Source organism: Struthio camelus, chromosome Z, assembly GCF_040807025.1.
Source record: "Struthio camelus isolate bStrCam1 chromosome Z, bStrCam1.hap1, whole genome shotgun sequence".
NCBI lineage: Eukaryota > Metazoa > Chordata > Aves > Struthioniformes > Struthionidae > Struthio > Struthio camelus.
In genome coordinates, this window is record NC_090982.1 from 9,722,224 (window position 1) to 9,741,687 (window position 19,464).

At 39.1% G+C, this 19,464-nt stretch overlaps 1 protein-coding gene across 1 annotated transcript in view; it reads left to right on the forward strand.

Annotated features, from left to right (window-relative positions):
* The window catches only part of PGM5 (phosphoglucomutase 5), a 74,986-nt gene that overhangs the window by 28,557 nt on the left and 26,965 nt on the right, over positions 1 to 19,464 (forward strand). The window contains exon 7 of the mRNA XM_068928257.1: positions 17,425 to 17,540. Coding sequence (XP_068784358.1) covers positions 17,425 to 17,540 — 116 coding nt within the window. The remainder of the gene's footprint in view (positions 1 to 17,424; positions 17,541 to 19,464) is intronic.

Below are 19,464 nucleotides of genomic sequence, written 5' to 3' on the forward strand. Positions count from 1 at the left end.
TTCCTTAAATTCTAGGTGTTTGGTAGAAGATCTCTGTAACACTGTGAAAGCCAGGGTAGTTAACACTATTTGAAGACGTTTTGGGAGTGTCCTTGGAGCAACTCTTACTTTAAGACTCAGTCTTTTGAATTGTCCGGTTAATTTCCAAGGAGCAGAAACATAATCCTCTGTTGCTTTTTGTGCTGAAACGGAAGAGGCCTAAGATCTTGGCAGAATCGGAATAGCGTTGTGAAAAGGGTTATGGGAGTTTGTGTCAGAGAGTCCTTGTAGGAGAAGCAGGTATTAAAGGAGAATGCAGTTATCCCTTCATAATGGTCATGTAAATCACCATTAAACCTCTATTTTTAGTGCAAATTTGAGAAATCATTTTTAGTTTTAAGTTGTACTCCTTGGTCAAAACAGTATGAAACATTTTCTTTCTACAGCAAGTGTACATGAAAAGTGCTGGCGTATATATTTCATATTCTGGTAATTTTCATTATAACAATCTATGCATATGGCATATTATGGTTTCTTATTCCTTTTTACTTTTGTTTTTCTTTATTTCTATGGACATTATCAGGAAGTTTATGAAACTACTTTCTTACTTTCCCTTCCCAAACGAGATCCACAACCACAGAGGATTTACTAATTTCACACTTTCTAAAATCTGCAGGACAGGATCCAAAAGAGAAGAAGCAGAACTAGTGTAAGGAAGGAAATCCAAATCAAGATGACATCATTAGGGAGCAACTAGAGTAAATCATGTCTGACGAATCTGAATCACCCTCTGTTTTAAAATGGCTGGATCTGTTGATGGGAGGAGAGCAGTGCATGTCATTTACTTCCATTTTAGCAAGGCTTGTGAGACTATCTCCCACAATATTCTTATATCCAAGTTAGGCCCTTACAATCTGGATGGGTAGACAATTAGACAGTAAAAAAGAGGTTTGATGGTCGGGCTCAAAACCCTCAGCTTTGGCGTAGAGGAAGGGGGAATTGGGCTTATTCAAACTGGAGAAAGGACAGCTTCAGTGGGACATAAGAACAGGAGGCTGTTAAGAAGAAGGAAGGCTGTTAAGAAGATACAGCCAAGCACTTTACAGTGATGCATGGTGGGCAGATGAGAGGCAACTGTCATTGTTTGAAACAAGGGAGATTCAGAATAGATATAGCGAGAAACCTTTTTCCCGTGAAGGCAGCCTAGGGGAGCAGCATCCCAGGGGGGTTATGCAGTTTCCGTTTATGGAGTTTTTCAAGACCCAGCTGGATAAAGGCCTGAGAAACCTGATCTGACCTCATAGCTGACCCTGCTTTGAGCAGGAGGTTGGACTAGTCACCTCCCAAGGTCCCTTCTGAACTGAGTTATGCTATAATGCTGTGGTCATCTAAGGAGATCACAGCTGGAAAGTCCTGGTACTACCAATACTGTGGAGCACTCTTGTAGTTAGCACGATTTATGACAAGGGCAGTATAGAAAATCTTCATGTTTGCTTACATTATTTCCTTTTTTATTTTATTCTAAGTCAAAGAGATTTATCCAGTTGGAGAAGCTGTAGTGCTTTTTTCCTGATCATTTTCTGAGAAAATCTACTGACTCTGAGTCAAAGGATGTAGTTTTACAGAACTTGGGAGGTGAAGAAGAAGAGGCTATGGAAGCAACCAGTGACTTCTGATATGTACCTAAAGACGTTGTTGCTCAGTGATTCAGACAATTCAGTGTGCTGAAATTCCAATTTAAATCATCCGTTTTGTGTCTTTTCCCAAGAAGCGTAGGCACGGTGCCTTTTGAACCAGTTGACCTCACTGTAATAGGCCTGACTAGGCTAATGATTATGGGTTACATATATACTCCTAATTTAGTGGAGAGTCTTTTCCCTGGTGTTGGTTTCTGGAATCCTTTTATTTTTTTGTAAAACGCCTTTCATCTTGCCAGTCATTAGTGGTGACCTTACTGCGGTGAGAAAGTGATGTAAGGAGAACCCTTTTCCCCATTTCTTACATCTCTTGTCTTTCCTGGTATAATAAAAACCCCATCTCCACTGAGTAAGAGAACTTATAAAATATTTCCCCCTGTGTATTCATAGACCACCCTTTCTGCTGGGGAACTCTTGGGTTTAGTACATTGCAATGCTCTCTGAGGGACTCAAGGCTGGAATGGAAAATGTTCCTGTTCAAATGTAGGGAGGTGTGAAGCTCTGAGCATACCTTATTCCTTGTTCAAGCCTTTTGGTTTTTTTTAACTCATAGCACATGTGCCTTACAGACCCTTCAAACCTTTCAGCATTGTAGTAAATATGAAATACTTGCCAAATTCGCGATGGGTCACACTCCACTACTGAAGTTCATATGTTGTTCATTTGTATCTTATGTTCACAGCTGAATCTCCTTTTTCAGGGACAGACTTGCTGTAAACTACCCAACAGTTTTTGTTTGTTTGTTTTCGTTCTTTCCATGCATTGAAAAGACTGTTCTCCTTTCTGTTTTGTTGAGAAAGCAAGTAACAAGGCAGACTGCTAACAGAGCATACAAGTTTTAAAAAGTGACAGCCATTTTTCTGGATGTAGAGCAAAAAGCCTTCCTGTGCTCATGCGGCTTAACTGAAGTCACAAACCATGCTGTTCGGAATGGGACAGTCGCAGGCTGTCTGATAAGGTAACCTGTAGTCACTAAAAAATGTGACCAGTTTCTTTCTTAGAACAAGGCAGAGTCTTCCTGCTGCCGAGTCATGGCAACTTCCAGAGGCTAAAATAAGCTTGGAACCTTTAAGGAAGTTAGTTACATTTATTTTGTGAAAGCTTACTGAAAACAATAGAAGTTATCATATATGATCACCACTTTTCCCTTCATCCTTTAATTTACTGCCATGGAGGGGTTACCTTACTCTATATGAGTATGAATGCTGAAATAGTAATAACAAGAGATTCCTGCATCTCAGCTAACAGCGGCATGAGTAACCTTAAGGATTACTGCAATACATCTGTAGTGCATGGCCACACGCTTGCCAGATGGTTGGATTTTTTTTTTTTCACTAGTGCTATGAACTCTGTGAAATCAAGCCTCTGATTCTGTTGATCTACAGGACACGTGTGCAATTTCACCTAATAGAGAATCTGAGCGCTGTGCCAACCATTTTATCATCTGAAAGACAGAATTCTGTCAGAACATGTTGCTGCTAAAGCGCATCTCTCCCTTATTAGTTAATCATAGAAATGTTTCTATTTGCTGATTGTCTTTAGCCAAGCAACTTTTATCTTTCTTTATCCTTACTTTTAAAGCAACTGTAGCTAGATACTATATATGTCAGCAGCTCTTTCTGTTGATTCTATTAGAGCTTCTATGAAGAGGACATAGAAATTTTTACGGGGCAGGGATTCACACGCTCTTTGTCCTGAAGGATACATTTCCTTTGGGAGTTGACTCTAGAAACATTTATGAAAATGCATTCTAGAATTGAATCTTGAGCTGATGACTGAAGCAGCTTGAGAATTGCACTGGTATGGAACATCATGAGGAGTACGCATATATTAGCATCCCCCACATTGAAGAAAACAAACCCATAATAAGAAGGAGTTACACAGACTGCATCTTGTGCAAAACCTTCCAATGCATTTTTATTCAAGAGAAACAGATGAAAACAATGTTAGTTACTGTAATAGTTTTTGTTTACTTTCAAACTTATTAGTTGGTGTTCCTGGAAATACAATACAGTCAAAAGGCTCAGTGATGGCATTTTCATGTAATTGTGTATTATATACAGGTGGGGCTTACTCATGTCAAAGAGAAGAGCAATTTCCCATGTGTAGCTTGAAAGTATAACACATCCATAGTGTCTACCCTAGCCAGCTTGTCTGCCAGATCAGAGAGAATTTTGTTTTCCTCACTTTTATCAGTTACATCGGTTATTTCAGTTTCTGAGAAGAAGTGGGGTCTTTTTTCTTGATAGAACTGCAATTAAATTAGGTTGTTACTGTCACAGTAGCATTTATTACCACTAAACAAACATCACGAAGTTGCCAAAATGTTATGGTGTGGATAAATGGCAGCCTGTACAACTCCTGTAAGGATTGCTCCTCATATGTGCTGGGTGTAGGAATACACCGCTATGGACGCGTGTGCTTTGTCTTTGTGTGCTTTAGAAGGCATTTATAGCATTTATAAACGGCATTTATTTCATCTCTAACTACTAAAGCTCAGTGGTATTTTCCTGCTATGACAATGTCTTTTATTGAAATGTCATAAACATTACTAATGATTGTATCTAATTTAGGTTAAGAGACATCCACAATCACTGTAATTCGTCTATTTTAAGGGATTTTCAGGGCCCTAATTGTTTGCTCCTTGTTTCCATTTTCTTCAGGTTTTTTACATTTCCTTTTAAGTTTTACTGTGTGCTTTCCATCTAGTAAGAGTGAGAGCACAACTCCACGCTTTGGCTGTTGTCTGTAACCAACACCACTACAAATACTATGACAGCTGTTAGTAAAATTTGCTTTTGCCTCCCCTAAGAATGACAGAACCCTATTTATCTATGGATAGACTCCCAGGCAGCATGCAGAAGGTACCGATCCATATCTCTTTTCCACAGTAAATTTATTGTACCTCTGAATGCATAGACTCAGAGCATGCTGTGAGTCTCCTTTATCATGTTACAGAGCCTTCTTGCTTAATGTCAATGCATAGGAATTAGAGGTGGTTTGTCTAGCATGCAGTATCGTTCTGTGCAGATGCAGATGTGTTCTGTTCTGAGAAGAGCAACAGTATAGATACAGCAGAGATGTCAAAGCAATTACTTTTGGGTTGCGTTAGGAAATAATTTTAGTCACAGATCTATTTGTAAACTGGAGAATTAAGTTCTTTAGCAGCTGCTCCTGACTGGCCGGGGTAATCTGCCAGATTGTTTTACCTCTTCACTTATTCAGACTCATATTTTTCTCAGTCTTTTTTCCCATGTGAGGACTGATTTCTTAGGGAGGACTGGGCATGATGCAGTCCTAAGGATAGCTCTTTTGCAGGCCAGAAGCGTCTGATATCACCTCTCATGCACTTGTCCACACCAGCTCTTGGTTCTGGAGTTTTCCAGAAGAAGAAACCTTTGTACAAACATGTTTCATTTTAGTCTTTCTCCCATCATTTAGAAATGCTTAAGAGGCCTGATTCATACTTAACTACCTTAATTCTAGGATATTACCGGTGTTATTACCAGTCTGTGAGCTGCATACTCCTCACACAGTTTATGTACGACTTCGCTCATTTGAAAAATTAGCTTTTTAGTAGATATCAGTCAGCCAGCAGAACTAGTAAGGCTGAGTATAGGTTCCTGTAACTTACCAGAATGAAGTGTTTGTACAAGAGCATACTGTGTTTTTCACCAAAAACATTTAACCTCAGCTTAAACTGAGCCATCAGTCTCTTCCTTTTTTCATCCTTATAGCCACCAATAAACTCCCTATGCTAGATGTTTTCAGAGCACTTTGTTATTTACACCAGATGAATCCATTCTTTGTGGCACTGGAAAGAGTTGCGGAAAGCCTGGCTGTATCTTCTTGGGGACTCTTCAGATGAGTTAAAATGAGCAGGGGCTCCACCGAATTCCTCCTGGGCCCATAATACACATTATACCTTAGCTCTGCTGACTTGCTCATGCCGCAGTTTAAGGACAGCTGTTTTAGAAACCCCTTATTTAACAGCTGTCTTTAGGATCTCTTAGACGTCACCCTGTTACTTGGAAAACTGCTTGCAAGTCATCACAATTGAGTGGAATCCATATGGGCAGAGACTCAGAGAAGAAAAATATCTTCTTAACTTTCATTAACTGTTCATTCTAGAAGTGTTCCTTCCCCTGTGTGGGTCTCACAACCTGCCTTTCTTCCCTCAAGCTTTGGAGTCCCTCTCACCTAGGATTTTTTTATTAGTGATGACTGAGATCTGGACCAACTACTCTGATGCACTTTGAGTACGGGGTTAAAAAGGGTCACGCAAGGGATAGAAACTGTCCTATTGGTACTTCTGGTTAAAAAAAGGGATGGGGGTGGGAGGTCAATCACAGGAAGAGGATGTGCAGTGGACAGGCTCAGCACAAACATCTCAACTAGCTTCAGAAAGTAACTGAAGAAACCTTGGAGTTCTTTATAGGGTGTGCCCACAGCATCCTGTTTTTCGCTATAGATGTACACAATTGAGGACAAATCAGAAGCAAGAGGACGAACACATCTATTTTTGCACATTAAAAGTACTTCTTCCCTCCCGTTAAAAAAATAAACCTTCCAACTTATCATTATATACACAGACCTGTGCATTTTGGCATCGGATTTTTTTGTCTCCACAAGGAGTAGTTTTTCTGTCTGCAAGGTGCTGGATTTGGCAGCAAATTTCTTGGAAACAGGTCTTTTAGTACACGTAACTAGTCTTCCTGATTTTTAATGTGTGCTTGCTACTTAATAAAGCAAAGTAGTAGACTTTTGCATTTTGGCAGCAGTTCCGCAAAATGCTTGGGCAGACACTTAACTTTTAGACTTACCACAGAAACTTGAATGGGACTATGAAAGCCTTTTGTAATAAATAGCTCATTAAAAAATTTGAATATGGGGTATAGAAAAAATGAGATTTTGTACAAAAGAGTATATAGAGAGTAGTAGCTTTCCCAAGACTTCATCTTTTTCCTCTTTTTCTCCATTTTATTATATACTTTCTATATTACTTTTTGGCCCTCAGCCTTTGTATAAAATGCTTGTTGTTCTTTGAAGGAGAAACTAAGGTTGTATGGCAGCTGAGTCAGCATTCCCCTATCACAAGCCTCCCAGGTTGCTTCTCTTTGTAAATCCTGGCATGGTTTTTGTGCTGGAGCAGGGCTGGGAAGACAGAAGCAGACATGGAAGTGGTAGGGATAGGAGGAGCATGAGATTGTAGATCCATGAACCATGCTGCCTTGCACAGTATAGATGTATGTTTTAATGACTCTGGAGCCTTCAGGGGTGCCTAACATTAGTGGTGTCCAACAGGACATTAAGTCACTTTAGTCTTCCCCCCACAAATATTTGGAGTATGAATTCTGTGGAGCTGCACCTCAGAAATGCTGCAGGCTTGCTTCTGGGCTGCTGGATTGTTTCTTCTTGTCCTGCTATGTCTGTGTTCTCCCTCACACGCTGCAGAAAAGGACACTGGTATCAATTCTATACTTAGAATAAACTCCTGCTTTAAGCAAAGTCGGTCTAGATATAGGCGTTCAGGTTGATGGTCTCGGTTAATTTTAAACACAGAGGATTCATTCTGGCATGCAATATTCTACTGGAGCGAAAGAAAAAGGAAGTGTTAGCCATGTGAGAAGCTCGAAATAGGTAAAACTATAACTAGTTTAGGAAGAGAATTTTACACTCAACTAATTCTTATTACAAAGTAACAGAATCATTTACAGCAGTTAGATTTTAATTCATGTAAGGCCTCGTTCCACTGCCTGTAATAATAAAACAAATATTTCTTCTGGAATGAAATGCTTCTCATTATGATAAAATAATTTGTCCCTTTAAAAATACAAGAACAAATTTTTCTTCTCTTGACCTACAATCGTATTTATGACCAGAAGAATTCTGATTTTCAAAGCAGTTTCAAGAAAATGCTTCTTAGTGTCTTAAGGTAGCAAATACCACTAATAAGTATTATTCGACTTTATTTTATTATTATTGTGCTCACAGAAGACCTCTAGAGTCTAGCGGTTGTGTCCACTTTGGTTGTTTTCAGAACAGTTGTTCCAGGCCAAAATTTGTCAAAGTGATTTTTTTTTTTTTTTGAAGCTGACAGTGGGGATTTGGGGGAGGGGTTTTCTGGAGACTGTGAAGAATTGTGCATTATTTTACTCTGAGCTAAAGTGCTTTTATGCTGACAGCACTGTCCATACCATGATAGTCTGGTTGAGCAGAAGCAGATGTTGTAGCCTCATTGGCCAGTTTTCTGTCTGAAGAAGAGATTTCTGATGAAGTCCATTTTCTGGGGTGGAATTTCTTTAATGCCGTATTTCTTCAAAATGAAGGAAACTTAGACAGTTTCCACATGAACAAATTTCAATTAAAGCCTCTTAAGCACTTAGCTCTTCAGAGAGCTTTTTTCTGTGCTGGAATCACACCGGTAGGACTCTGTCCTACTCTAGATTTTAGCAAGGAACGCTTAAAAAACCTTATATTTATGGCCTAAAAAGCAAAGCCTGGGTATCAGGCCTCCTCCAGTGCAACTTCTTAAGCATGGTTTGACTTCTCAGGTAAAGATACTTTAACCACTCACAGTCCCCTTAACCACAGACTGGGGGTGGTAGCAATCTCATTTTAACAATACGTATATAGCTTGCACGCCGTTGGTAGTTTTTACGACAGCAGTGGTTTTATCATGGTGACACTAGCCTGCTTGCAGCACCTGTGAATGTGAAGTGAAACAGTTCAGCTTTGCATGCTGTCTGCTTACTGTGTTTACTGAAGGTACGTTTACTGTCCCTATTCACCAATGAATTCTGTAGAAATGGCATTTCAGTCCAGAACAAATTAGGAAGACTCGGCTGAAATACCGTGTCCATAAAAAGTACCCGCACACCTCCTGCCTATAGTGGACAGGATGATCACATTAGTCTTGAAGGCAAGGAGAGCTATGCTGTCTATTTTTACATCAATAATTTATTCCTTAAACAGCAGGGAAGGGGCAGAGGCAGTCTCCCGTCCTTTCTCAGAGTTTTGAAGTAGTAGTGCTGCAGCTGTAGGCCCGTCTGGGAAAATATTTCAGTTCCCCAGCACTCCCCTAGCTCCAGTTGGCTATGAAGTTAGGCACGTGAATTTACTTTTCCCCCTAGGGACTGAACCAGAGATGTGCCTGTTGGGACTGGGACACAAATTAGTTTACCATTATTTTGTAAGCGTCTCATGGACTTTTAAAAGTGCTGTCTTTTATTTTTTTTTCTGTATGTTGCACAAGATGCTTGCCTCATTTGATTGAGCTGTTACAGAATCTGTGTGCAAGAAAACTTGGTGATATGAAATATTGAATTATGTGTTCACAGTCCGGCCTATAGGTGGCAATAAGGAATGTAAATAACTCCCACTGTCATGCTGTATGTGCATTTGGGAATCTGAGTTCCCTGATGAGTGTTTAAACGGTCGTTATGATGGTGTGAGTCTTTTCAAGTGTGCTGCTACAGGAGACAAAAAAAAACTCCAATGAACCTGAAAGGCCCAAAGGGAGGTATTAAATTTTAATTTGTTTGTTTCAGGAATTTAAAGCCAAAGGGTTGAGCTCTCACGCAACAGTTTATTTCCTTGGAGTATTGTGGTGGTTGTGCTGAAAATGAATGTACTCCATGCAGCTCAAGTAAATTGCTTGTACATATGGTTGCTATGTGTTACAAGGGCATGAAAAAGGTAGGTAGTGTTTATAGGACTTTGGCTTGCTAGTGGGATGTTTGTGTTGTTGAAAGCTTTCAGACGCAGGGAAAGACCAATGTGGGGTTGAAGGGCAGGAGAGGATACTGGAACAGTAAGCTGGCATCACAGTTATTTTGCATGAGTGCCAGGAGGCTCCATTGATAGAAAGGGAATTCAAGTGGTCCTGGATAAAATTTAACAAGGAGACGATTTCTGCAGTCTTATTAGCAACCCACATGCATCCTCAGAATTAACATCGGCCAAAAAAAACCCCACCTGAAGTTACTAATTCTCAAGCCAGAGACTACCCTTGAACACTAGACCTTGTTTCAGTGTACCTTTGTTTCCCTTGCAGAAAAGTCTTAGAGTTAAAACTTGGGGAGGGGGGAGGGAGGGGAATGTTCAGGGAAGGAACAAAAACAAAAAAAGCCAAATGGTTTTAGATCCTTTGTAGCTAGACTGTTTTCAGATGCTTTTTGTTTGTCGATTTATCTGTTGTTACGATCTTTCTCTGCGAAATATAGCGTGCCAGAAAACAGGAAGAAAATGAACTTGCAATCCACTAAATGTTTTTCTTCTGCCTTGTGCTCCTGACAACCCCTCTGCCAGCCATGGCAGTTTACATCTTATCTTAGTGAAGTGTCCTGGTTATCTGTTTTGTGTGCAAGGGCTTAGCATTCCGCCGCTTTTTGCTTAATAAATTAAAGCCCATGAAGGAGTAACACTGTAATAGTTGACCATATAAGGGGGGTGACTGTTGTTTTAGTTCTGTTCCTTCAACAATATGCAGTTGAGACCTTTTAAGGGAAGGCGGTGCAGGCAGAGTGAAAACATCCAGAAGCAGGGCGTCAGTTTCATAGGATAGGTGGTGCCAGTGCTGGTGCTGTCATTGCTACTGCTGCGAATTTCTGACAGGCTTACGAGAGTTTCACAGTTAAAATGAAAAAGGAGAGACTTACAGATGAGACTGAAGAAAAAAGTTAACTGTTTAGCTTATAGTTCCTGCTTGTGGAGGAATAATAGGAATCAAGAGGGGACTGAGCAAAGCTCAGCTGAGTTACATTTCCAGAAGTTGAGAAAAGAAGTGGCAAAAGGGTCCTCAACATCAGCAAGAAGACAACAGAGAAAGAATGGGTGGAAACCTCATGCAATGAGAATGGGATGGGGACTCTACGTATAACTGAAAATACTTCAGTGAATATTGCATCTGATTTTCAATAAAGTTTTAAGAATGTTTTCTTTCCTTAACCAAATAATTTCAAAGTTGGCGGTGGAATGAGATGACTAAAGCAAATGATGAGATGGAAAAGAAACTGTGGCAGCATGATACCGTCAGTTCAATCCTGGGTGGCATCTCATTGCTGCAGAAGAACGAAGCCCTGCAATTTTAGGTTCACTTGCAAGTACTCTTAAGCAAGTCTGTCAAAGCAAAGATTGTGCTATACAGTTAGAGAGTAGCTAAAGCAGGATCTCTAAAAAAGGGAAAGGAAAAAAGTGGCATGGACAAATATAAGTCAGTTGTTTTGATCTCAGAAGTATCCAGCGTGTTAAAACAATTCCGAAGCATATCAGTAATTAAAATATCAGATGAAATGCAACATGGATTCGTCAGGGTTAGACTGTGCCAAGCTAACTTGCTGTTTTTTCAGCTAGTGAAGTGATTTTCTAGATAAAGAAAATGCAGATCCTTACTTGGAATATTTTCATTCTTTGTATGAAGAAAGGCTACAGGACTGGCAAGAAAAACATCTTTTAATTTTATTCAAATCATAATCTTAACTTTAGAATAAAATATGCTTCAGGCCTTATATCAAATGAGGCTTTTATGACCTGGAGATTAGAGGAGACACCTCCATGGCAGAAGTAGAGAGTAGTGATTTGGAAGCCCCAATATGGAACATATTTGGTGTGTAGCCAGTAACTCTAAAAAGAGTTGTTATACAGGTTCAATCTTTGGAAAAACGCAATGGCCTACTAGTCTGTTTCACAAATTCCTTCAGTTCCTGTTGACTTCGCCAGGGCCTGAGAGTGCTTAGCCCCTGCAGAATCAGGCTCATTGTGGTCTAAAGATTACTGCACTCTGCCTGCCTCGGTATTGGCTCCGGAGAGGTGAGTTGCATTGGAAAAATGCGTTAGTGAAATGTGGGTCTGTGTTCTGAGGTCTTCTCACCCAAGTGTCTGTCAGTATTTTTGAAATGTTTACCTGACACCTGCAGGTTTTAGAAGACAAGAGAGACAAAGACATGCAGTAACTGCTTCCTTAGTGATTCTATTATTAATAACTCTTTCTTCCTCCAAGGTAAGAGTCCAAAATGAAGACAAAGCTGGAGCTGATTGCAGCCAGCATTCCACCTGCAATGCAAAGCTCTAACCAGTTATTAACAGCATATCATGAGACCTGTCAAAGAAAGCCCTTTCTCCAGTATTATGACCTTTATCTTTGTGGTGAACAGCCATCATGACTTTGGCAGGATAATTGTGTTTGATTGACTGATCTATTCTGAGAAGTTATCAAAGTTTCACTGGGCACAAGAAAGCTAGCTTGCCCTTGGCCATTTGTTGTATCTAAATGATATGTATTTGTTAGCACTTCTTGTGACATTGTAGAGAATAGGTCGGAGCAGACTCTTCTCTGACTTTAATTGAGGTAAGTCAGGGTAATTCTGCTGAAGTGAGTGGTGTTTTGTTAGTACAAAGCCACAGCCACTGAGGGATACTCTTAAGGGCCACTTGGCCTTTATTAGTCCATCTGTGAAAAATAGTCTGTTGTCTCCGCTGGATGGAAACTGAGAGAGAGAAAGGTATCGTGAGGGTGTTTAAGCCTTTTATATAAGAGGACAAATCTGTTCAATGTAAGGTGACCTTTATGCACAGTTTAGGCAGAATCATAATTTTGCTCTAACACCAAGAAAAATGATTTGGGCTGTGGAGAGTCCTATACCCAGGTATTCTCCCAGTTAGATGACATGCATAATGCAATGAAGTACAAGGAAGAATATCAGGGGCATTTTGATGTGTAGTTGTGAAATAAGCAATTCAGTTGCCTCGTGAAGGGCAGATAAGTTTTCCACATTAGTCTGTGAGGGCTTTCTGAGGCAATTTTAGAACTAGTTATTAACTTTTTTTTTTTTCCTGGCAGGAAGTTTTCAAAAATTCTGGTCTTCACTGTGAACCTTATTATTACGTTCATTATTAGTTTCATTATGAACTGGCCAGCTCAGGCTTTGATGGCTCTTATTGAAGAGATCCAGAACTGGCTTAACAGTTCTGTGTTGGTACTAAACTCTTTCATGATTCTTTTTTCTAGTGATGAAATAACTCAAGCTCCTTCTCACAGCTGCATTTTGTTCTTCTAATATTTCAATAAAAAGTGGAAGATCAGTATAGGTAATGTGGGGCTAGCTCTCCAAAATAAAAATGAGTGTGAAGTTCTAGAGCAGGAGGATAAATTTAACTATAAAACCTTAACAGTAATTTTTTTTTTAAAGCTCACTTTATTATTTCCCCATCTAAAAACAGCTGTTGCCCTTTTTTTTTTAAATTCACAAAATATAGTTGCAAAAAATATGTGTCACTGCAAAAAGAACACTTCCCTCTTATTTGGATTTTTTTTTTTTCTCCTTAATTTGTGTTTCAACATGCTGGAAACATAAATACAATCTGTTCTAATATAAGCACAATAGCTAAAGGGATTGTCCTACAGTTTAGGTCCAAGTGTATATACCTCTGTCTCAGCCTAGCAAGAGCTAACTAGTGCTACGCACAGGCACAAATAACTTTATTGTGTAATCTCATTGATGTAGAAGGCAAGCAAGAGTACTATTTGAAGTCTGTCCCATTAAATGTCTGAGATGATAAGACCCAGAATATCCACAGTTTGCTTTATTGCTTCTACATAGTTCATTCTCACGGAACATATAAACACAGGTATATCAACTGTGTGGTGAGACATAAATAGACTGTTTTTACTTCAAATGGACTAGGAATATGATCCTGTTTATAAGGCATATTTTCCTCCAGATTTTACTTTGAACTAGGTGGAAAGTACATTCCATCCATCCAGTTGGCCTTTTTGATAGCTAATACCTACACCCACAGGAATCAGAGTTCGGGGTATTGTCTTATCAGGAGCCCTACTGCATCTGTATCTTGATGCTGATGTATCGTACATATGTATATATACATGTGTAAGAACATGCCAGATTTACTCGGAGATGAGTGCGATGATGCATTCACGATCTCTACAGGTTAGAATCTCTTTAAAGGCAGCACCAGTTCCAAAACTCAGTCTCTGAGAAAAATAGTATTCTGTCTGAACCAAGAGATCTCCTACGAACAGTGAAAACTTTATGGTAAGCACTTGATTTCCATTTGTAGCTCCCCAGATTTAGAGATCCAAGAACACAAACAGACCCCAATGGGAACATACAGAAGGAAGAAAAGAAATTTAAAATACTGCATATATTTAGAGTTGTTTGAACTATCCTGTGAAGGCACATAGCTAAAAACATCGTGGACTGTAATTAACGAATCTGAGAACCTTACAGACAAAACAAGAACCTTTACCTTGGCTCACTAGCATTTGTGCTTTCTGAATTATAACTTCCAGAAATCCAGTTATGCGCATCTGAAGCATTTCTTTGCCTAGTAGAATAAAATGTTCTCAGTTTCTTTCAAGCTTGTTACGAAGTCGTATGCTGCATTAGGAAGTCCCAGAAAAGCTTCTGTAGTGCATATACATCCATTTACAAATTTTAGTTCAGGAGGAATGCCACCCTTTGGATGAGTTGGCAGACTTTTTTGTGTATCTGGCTACTCAGTGTAGCAGTGTCTGACAGTTTTGATTTTGTCATTTGGGCTATAGGAGAGCGGGATGGTGACCAGAGACTTGTTTATTTTGCAACTCCAAAAAAGGTTTTGTTAAATGAAGATTTTTTTTTTTACCTTCTCTGTACTGAATCCAGTTATACTTCTGCTTGTTTAGAAAGACATAGTTGCACAGGAATTTAAATCCCTCCCCTTTCTAACATTTAATCTCTGTTTTCTCTGGCTTTGAAGATTTAGTAATTTCCCAGGTGCAGAATATGAGCTTATTTTCCTGTAGTCTTCATTGTTACTTGATTAATATAACGCAAGATATTATTCCTGTTTGTATGCCTTCCTGTGGGAATCCCTCTCATGATTTCTGGGGTGATCATTTGCTCTAATTGCCTATAAATTACATAAAGGCACATTTTGTACTTACTGAGACTTCCACTGATGATCCTTTATTTCCATAATATGACAATAAAAGAAAAGTGGATGCTTTCAGTTCTTAGTGTGCCTTTTATAGCTCTCATGCTCAGTTCTAGTGATGTCACACAGTTAACATGGGAAACTGAAGCATTTTGTGCATATATGAAGCCAGTACAGAGTCTCCGAAAGCAGCTATTCACTGCTAGGGACATGTAGCAGTGTATTCTTGAGATTAACAGCTACATACAAGAGACATTATTTAACTGCTTTGTATACTGCTAGAAGAATCTGCAGCACGTGAATCAGTGCTCTTCAAAGATGTTTCTGTAGGTCCGGACCCACTGGGACTATTCCCTTTATTTACTGACACATATGATCTGCTGCCAGTAAATAGTACTGGTAGATACACTGGTTCTGTAAGGCTATTGTATATGAAATGTACATTCTGCTCGTATTACTGAGATTGTAGGCACAGCTCTATGGAAAGGGATAATTTGGGGGGCTTTATTTTCTCCCATTAGCACCCTCTAATCATTATATAGCCCCACACTGCGGATGGGGTTCTGCCCACTGCTATCTTGATGAGATGATATGGCGATCTTGTCATATATTATAATATTTAAATGTTAGTGTAGAGTATTTGTTTATTAGTACTATTACCTTTCTGAAGCTTTGTGCCAGAAAAGATTGTTTTAAAGGTTACTGTAGTTTGCATTACTCAGCTGGGATTGAAGCCTTTTCATGTTCTATTTCTATGAAAACAGAGCTAGTCCTTACCTAAAGAAGTGACAGCCTAACTGGGAAAAACAGACATAGAGCAGGAAATGAACCTCCTCTGAGCACAGCTAATAGCAGACATGATCTAGGATTACAATGTGATATGTTATCTAGTCCATTATCTACTAGATCTTGCACCTTTTGTGTGTGACATTATGTGGCTGTCTTTTTCCCCGTGCTACTGAACAGAAGTGGCTAAAGTTGACCTAATTTGCTCCTTCTACTTATTTACTCTGTTAAAGTCTTAGACTCAGGAATGAAAACATGTTACAAGAAACAAGCTACCATATTTTGCTATAAAATTCTGTTTATTCGTATATTATGTTTGCTTGCTTGCTTACTTGAAAGGCTTAGTTTGAAATAAACCTCATGCCAACAGAATTACCATCTATGTTTTCAGTACTAGCCTAGTTAACAGAAATCTTGGAGAAGTGTAAGAGCCCTGATAAACCCTTGATGTTGATCAATATAGGTCTCAAGTTTAAGATCAAACCTTCTGATAATATTTTGTTTCTTCACATACCTCACTAGTTCCTTTTGAAATAAGTATCAGCAGTTCCTGTATGATCTCATTCATAAAACATCATTTTTCAGTTTAATATATAAAGACAAAATGAACATTTAGGCTGAATATCTGAAGATTTAGGTCTATCAGTGGATATCTATTATGTGGAAGAAACAGTGGATTTGGGGACTTAATACAGAGGTGATTAGCAAGTTAAGGAATTCAGAGAGAATGTTTAAAAGCTGAACTATCTATCTGGAGCATTTAGGTAGCAGATTTCAAAAGAGTCAGAATGTCCATGTTTGGGCAGTTCATCCTATCTGCCTTATACATCTACTTTAAGACAGGGTGAAAGACTCTCTAAAGACAGAACTTTTCTATTGATCAGAGAGGTGACTGCTTTAGCCTCGACACTTCACTTCTGGGTGGATAGTGTTAGGTGGAATGAATCCCACCTGAGTGAGCTGCTTTGTGTGGGCCTGGCTGCAGCTAAAATCAGACAAACTGTCTCACTTCAAGAGTTTTTCTATGGGGTGGGATTTAAGAACTGTTGGATAGGTGTGATTGTTGCAGCAGTCCTGAGGAGGTATTAAGGTCCTTGTTAGTCAGTTAGATTGCTTGACTATTTCCTAAGTCTTATTTTTATCTTAAAAAACATTAGGTTGAGAATGTTAAGCACAAAATAAAAACAAGCAAATATGATTAGGAACAAGAAGAATGGTAATATTCATTCTGGATAAATCCTCAGCTCGGTAATGAGTTCTTAGAGGATCTGGGGTTTCTTCTTCTTCTTTTTTTGTTTTTAGTCCAAGCAAGGATTTTTTTCAGCGTAATCTGTAAAAGGAATAATTGCCATTTGGCAACCTAAGGAAGGGAGGGCAGATCCAGCACATAGAGTGGTTTTATTTGATTCTTGAGAATATCGGTAAGTCAGCTAAATAGCTGAGGAGCATTGTTGTGTAGATGTGTCATAGGAGATAGGGAAAGTAAATTCAGACTCCGTCAGGTCTGGGAAAGCTTGATTAGAGCAGATACTGCACATATAAACAGTCCTATATTGTCTTGACTTTGAATATATGAGTAGAAATAAAAAGTTTCTTGCAAGTGTGTAGTAGTGGGCCACCTATGTTTTATGAAGGAAGGTACTTGAACATGGTTATATGGTATTATAACTTTCATTGCAAATATTAATATAACATATCTGTGTATTTGTAGTTATAACTGATTGGTGCTCACTAAGAAGTGAAAGATCCTGATAAAGCCTGTTTAGCTAAGGTTCCTTCTTTATCAAAATCCTGCACTTAGAGTGTATAAACATATGCAGGTTCTGACTGAAGTCAGATGCTAAGACAAGAATCAGTTCTGAATGACACTTTTGATCTGTTCTCCTTTGTTTTACTTCGTAGCCCACCTGCAGAGTACAAAAGAGATGCAGCAAGACCTGCAGCAAGATATATTCTTCAGCTGATCAAAAATCATGTAAAAAAAGCACTATGTTAATTGTGTGATATTTTATTGTATCTTTTCTAGAGTGGCTAAAGTAATGAAAGTTCCTGTATATGAAACACCAACAGGGTGGAGATATTTTTCCAATCTCATGGACTCTGGACGTTGCTCACTTTGCGGAGAGGAAAGCTTTGGCACTGGTAAGCAATCCTTAATCAAAACTTTCCACAGACCTTTAATGACAGTGATTTTCTTGAGTGCCTAAAGTCAGAGCTGAAAAAATCAGCAAATTAATCAGCAAATTAGCAACTGGGGGCTATCAGTTGCTCCAGTCTTGAGAGTCCACTTCAAACCTCTGGTGTCCGCACACCTAGAGGTTTGAAAAATATAAGAAATAGATATTCAGGAGCCCAAGGCCATCTTATTGCTGTCTGCACAACTTTTGGAGTTGTACTCTTCTGGCTGGAATGTGAAAGGTCGCACTGGTCCCACTCTAATGGTTTTTCATCACAGACAGCAACAGCATTTGGTACACAGAGTGTGAGATTTGGTATGTCTAATCAAACCTGTTCCAGGCATCCCTCTTTAGGACATCATAATCACAGGAAAGTCTGATAGTGATAAAATCATCTAGAATGAAATCAACTGCATTGCATGTTAGCATCTATGTTTTCCCAAAGTATTTCCCCTTGTCTGCCCCAAGAACTAGTCAAACAATACAGTGCAGTACGAATGACAAAGCTGAGCAGCCCCTATGAATTCAATATTCTCAGAGGAAGCATTCAGAGCAGACATTTAGAGATTGTAGTATATAAATCTGCACACGTATTTACGAGAAAAACTGAATAAATTTCACAATGTTTGTTCTTTTTCTCTCCCGAATTTTGTCAAAGCAATTCTTTCCTCTTTTTTTTTTTTTTTTTTTTGTTTAGCAGGGTTATGTTGAATAACTTAACTGTTTGCCTGGCTAGTCATGTATTTTGATATGAGTTCCATGAAGTTCTTTTTTGGTGGAATAATTCATTGGCTACAGCTTTTCTTAGAAAGTTACTTATCATGTAGTCAAATTTGGGTACAAACTTCATATTGTTTTGACTGAGTTAAGTCAAATATTAAGTTTGTTAGTTGAAGTCAATTAGAGCTGGATGGTGCTTGTTTACAAATGAGGACGCCCTTCTGAAGCCTCTAAGTCACGCACATGCCTTTTCATGCACTAGTCTCTCATTAACTTTTCTATGACTTTCTGGATGGACTCTGAGAGAAGAAGCAAGACTGTCTCAGATTTCTTTGAGCGTCTGTCTGTAAGAAGTAAGAGAATTAAAATGAATAACGAATGTTTATTTTCCTTTGTGTTGTGAATGTGAGCTACTGTTCCATGATTAGCAACCTGTATGCCTGGGCTTGATTGCTATGGTTGGCCCAGACTTGTTTTGTTGACTTGGATGTACATATCTTTTGGATAGATATTTTCAAGTGGTATTCAGAGAGTTTTTGAGTGACAATTTTAGAAAGCTTAGAGAAAGGGGCATTTTCAGAAGCAGGAAAATCTTGTATCTTTCAGAAACTCTTGTCATTTTCTGTCGTATGCTCTGTCTCTCCATTTGCCGGTGAGAAGTCTGGACCAGGGAGTTTTCAACTCTCACTACTTTTTAATGCTTTTTCTCCAGGCCAGTTCTGAAACCCCTTCTCTCTAAATATTGAATTCCTCCTGTCCATCCAGAGATACATATTTCCATGAAACATGGGTGGTTATCAAGAAGACCCCATTAGCAACCAAATTATTTGGAAAAAAGTCATGCCTACATCATCATACTGAAGGAGGATAGAGGTGATTTGTGACTAGAAGGAGCCTAAAGGAGCCTGATGTTGGGTTCCCATAGACTGCAGCGCATCTGGGCACCATGACCCCACTGAGTGCAGCACCTCCTACTACATGCAGTTTTGTCTGTGGAGGTCTGTAAAGCAAGCAGGGATAACCTGTATGCGCCATATGCCATGACAAATCACCTCTTCAAGCCTATTCCTGTTTGGAAGGATGGCCCCTGGAGCATCTGCATCCAACGATGTTGATGTGTCACTCTTGCAAATGTGTCCCATCTCAGAGAAAAGGGGAAAATCTCTAGC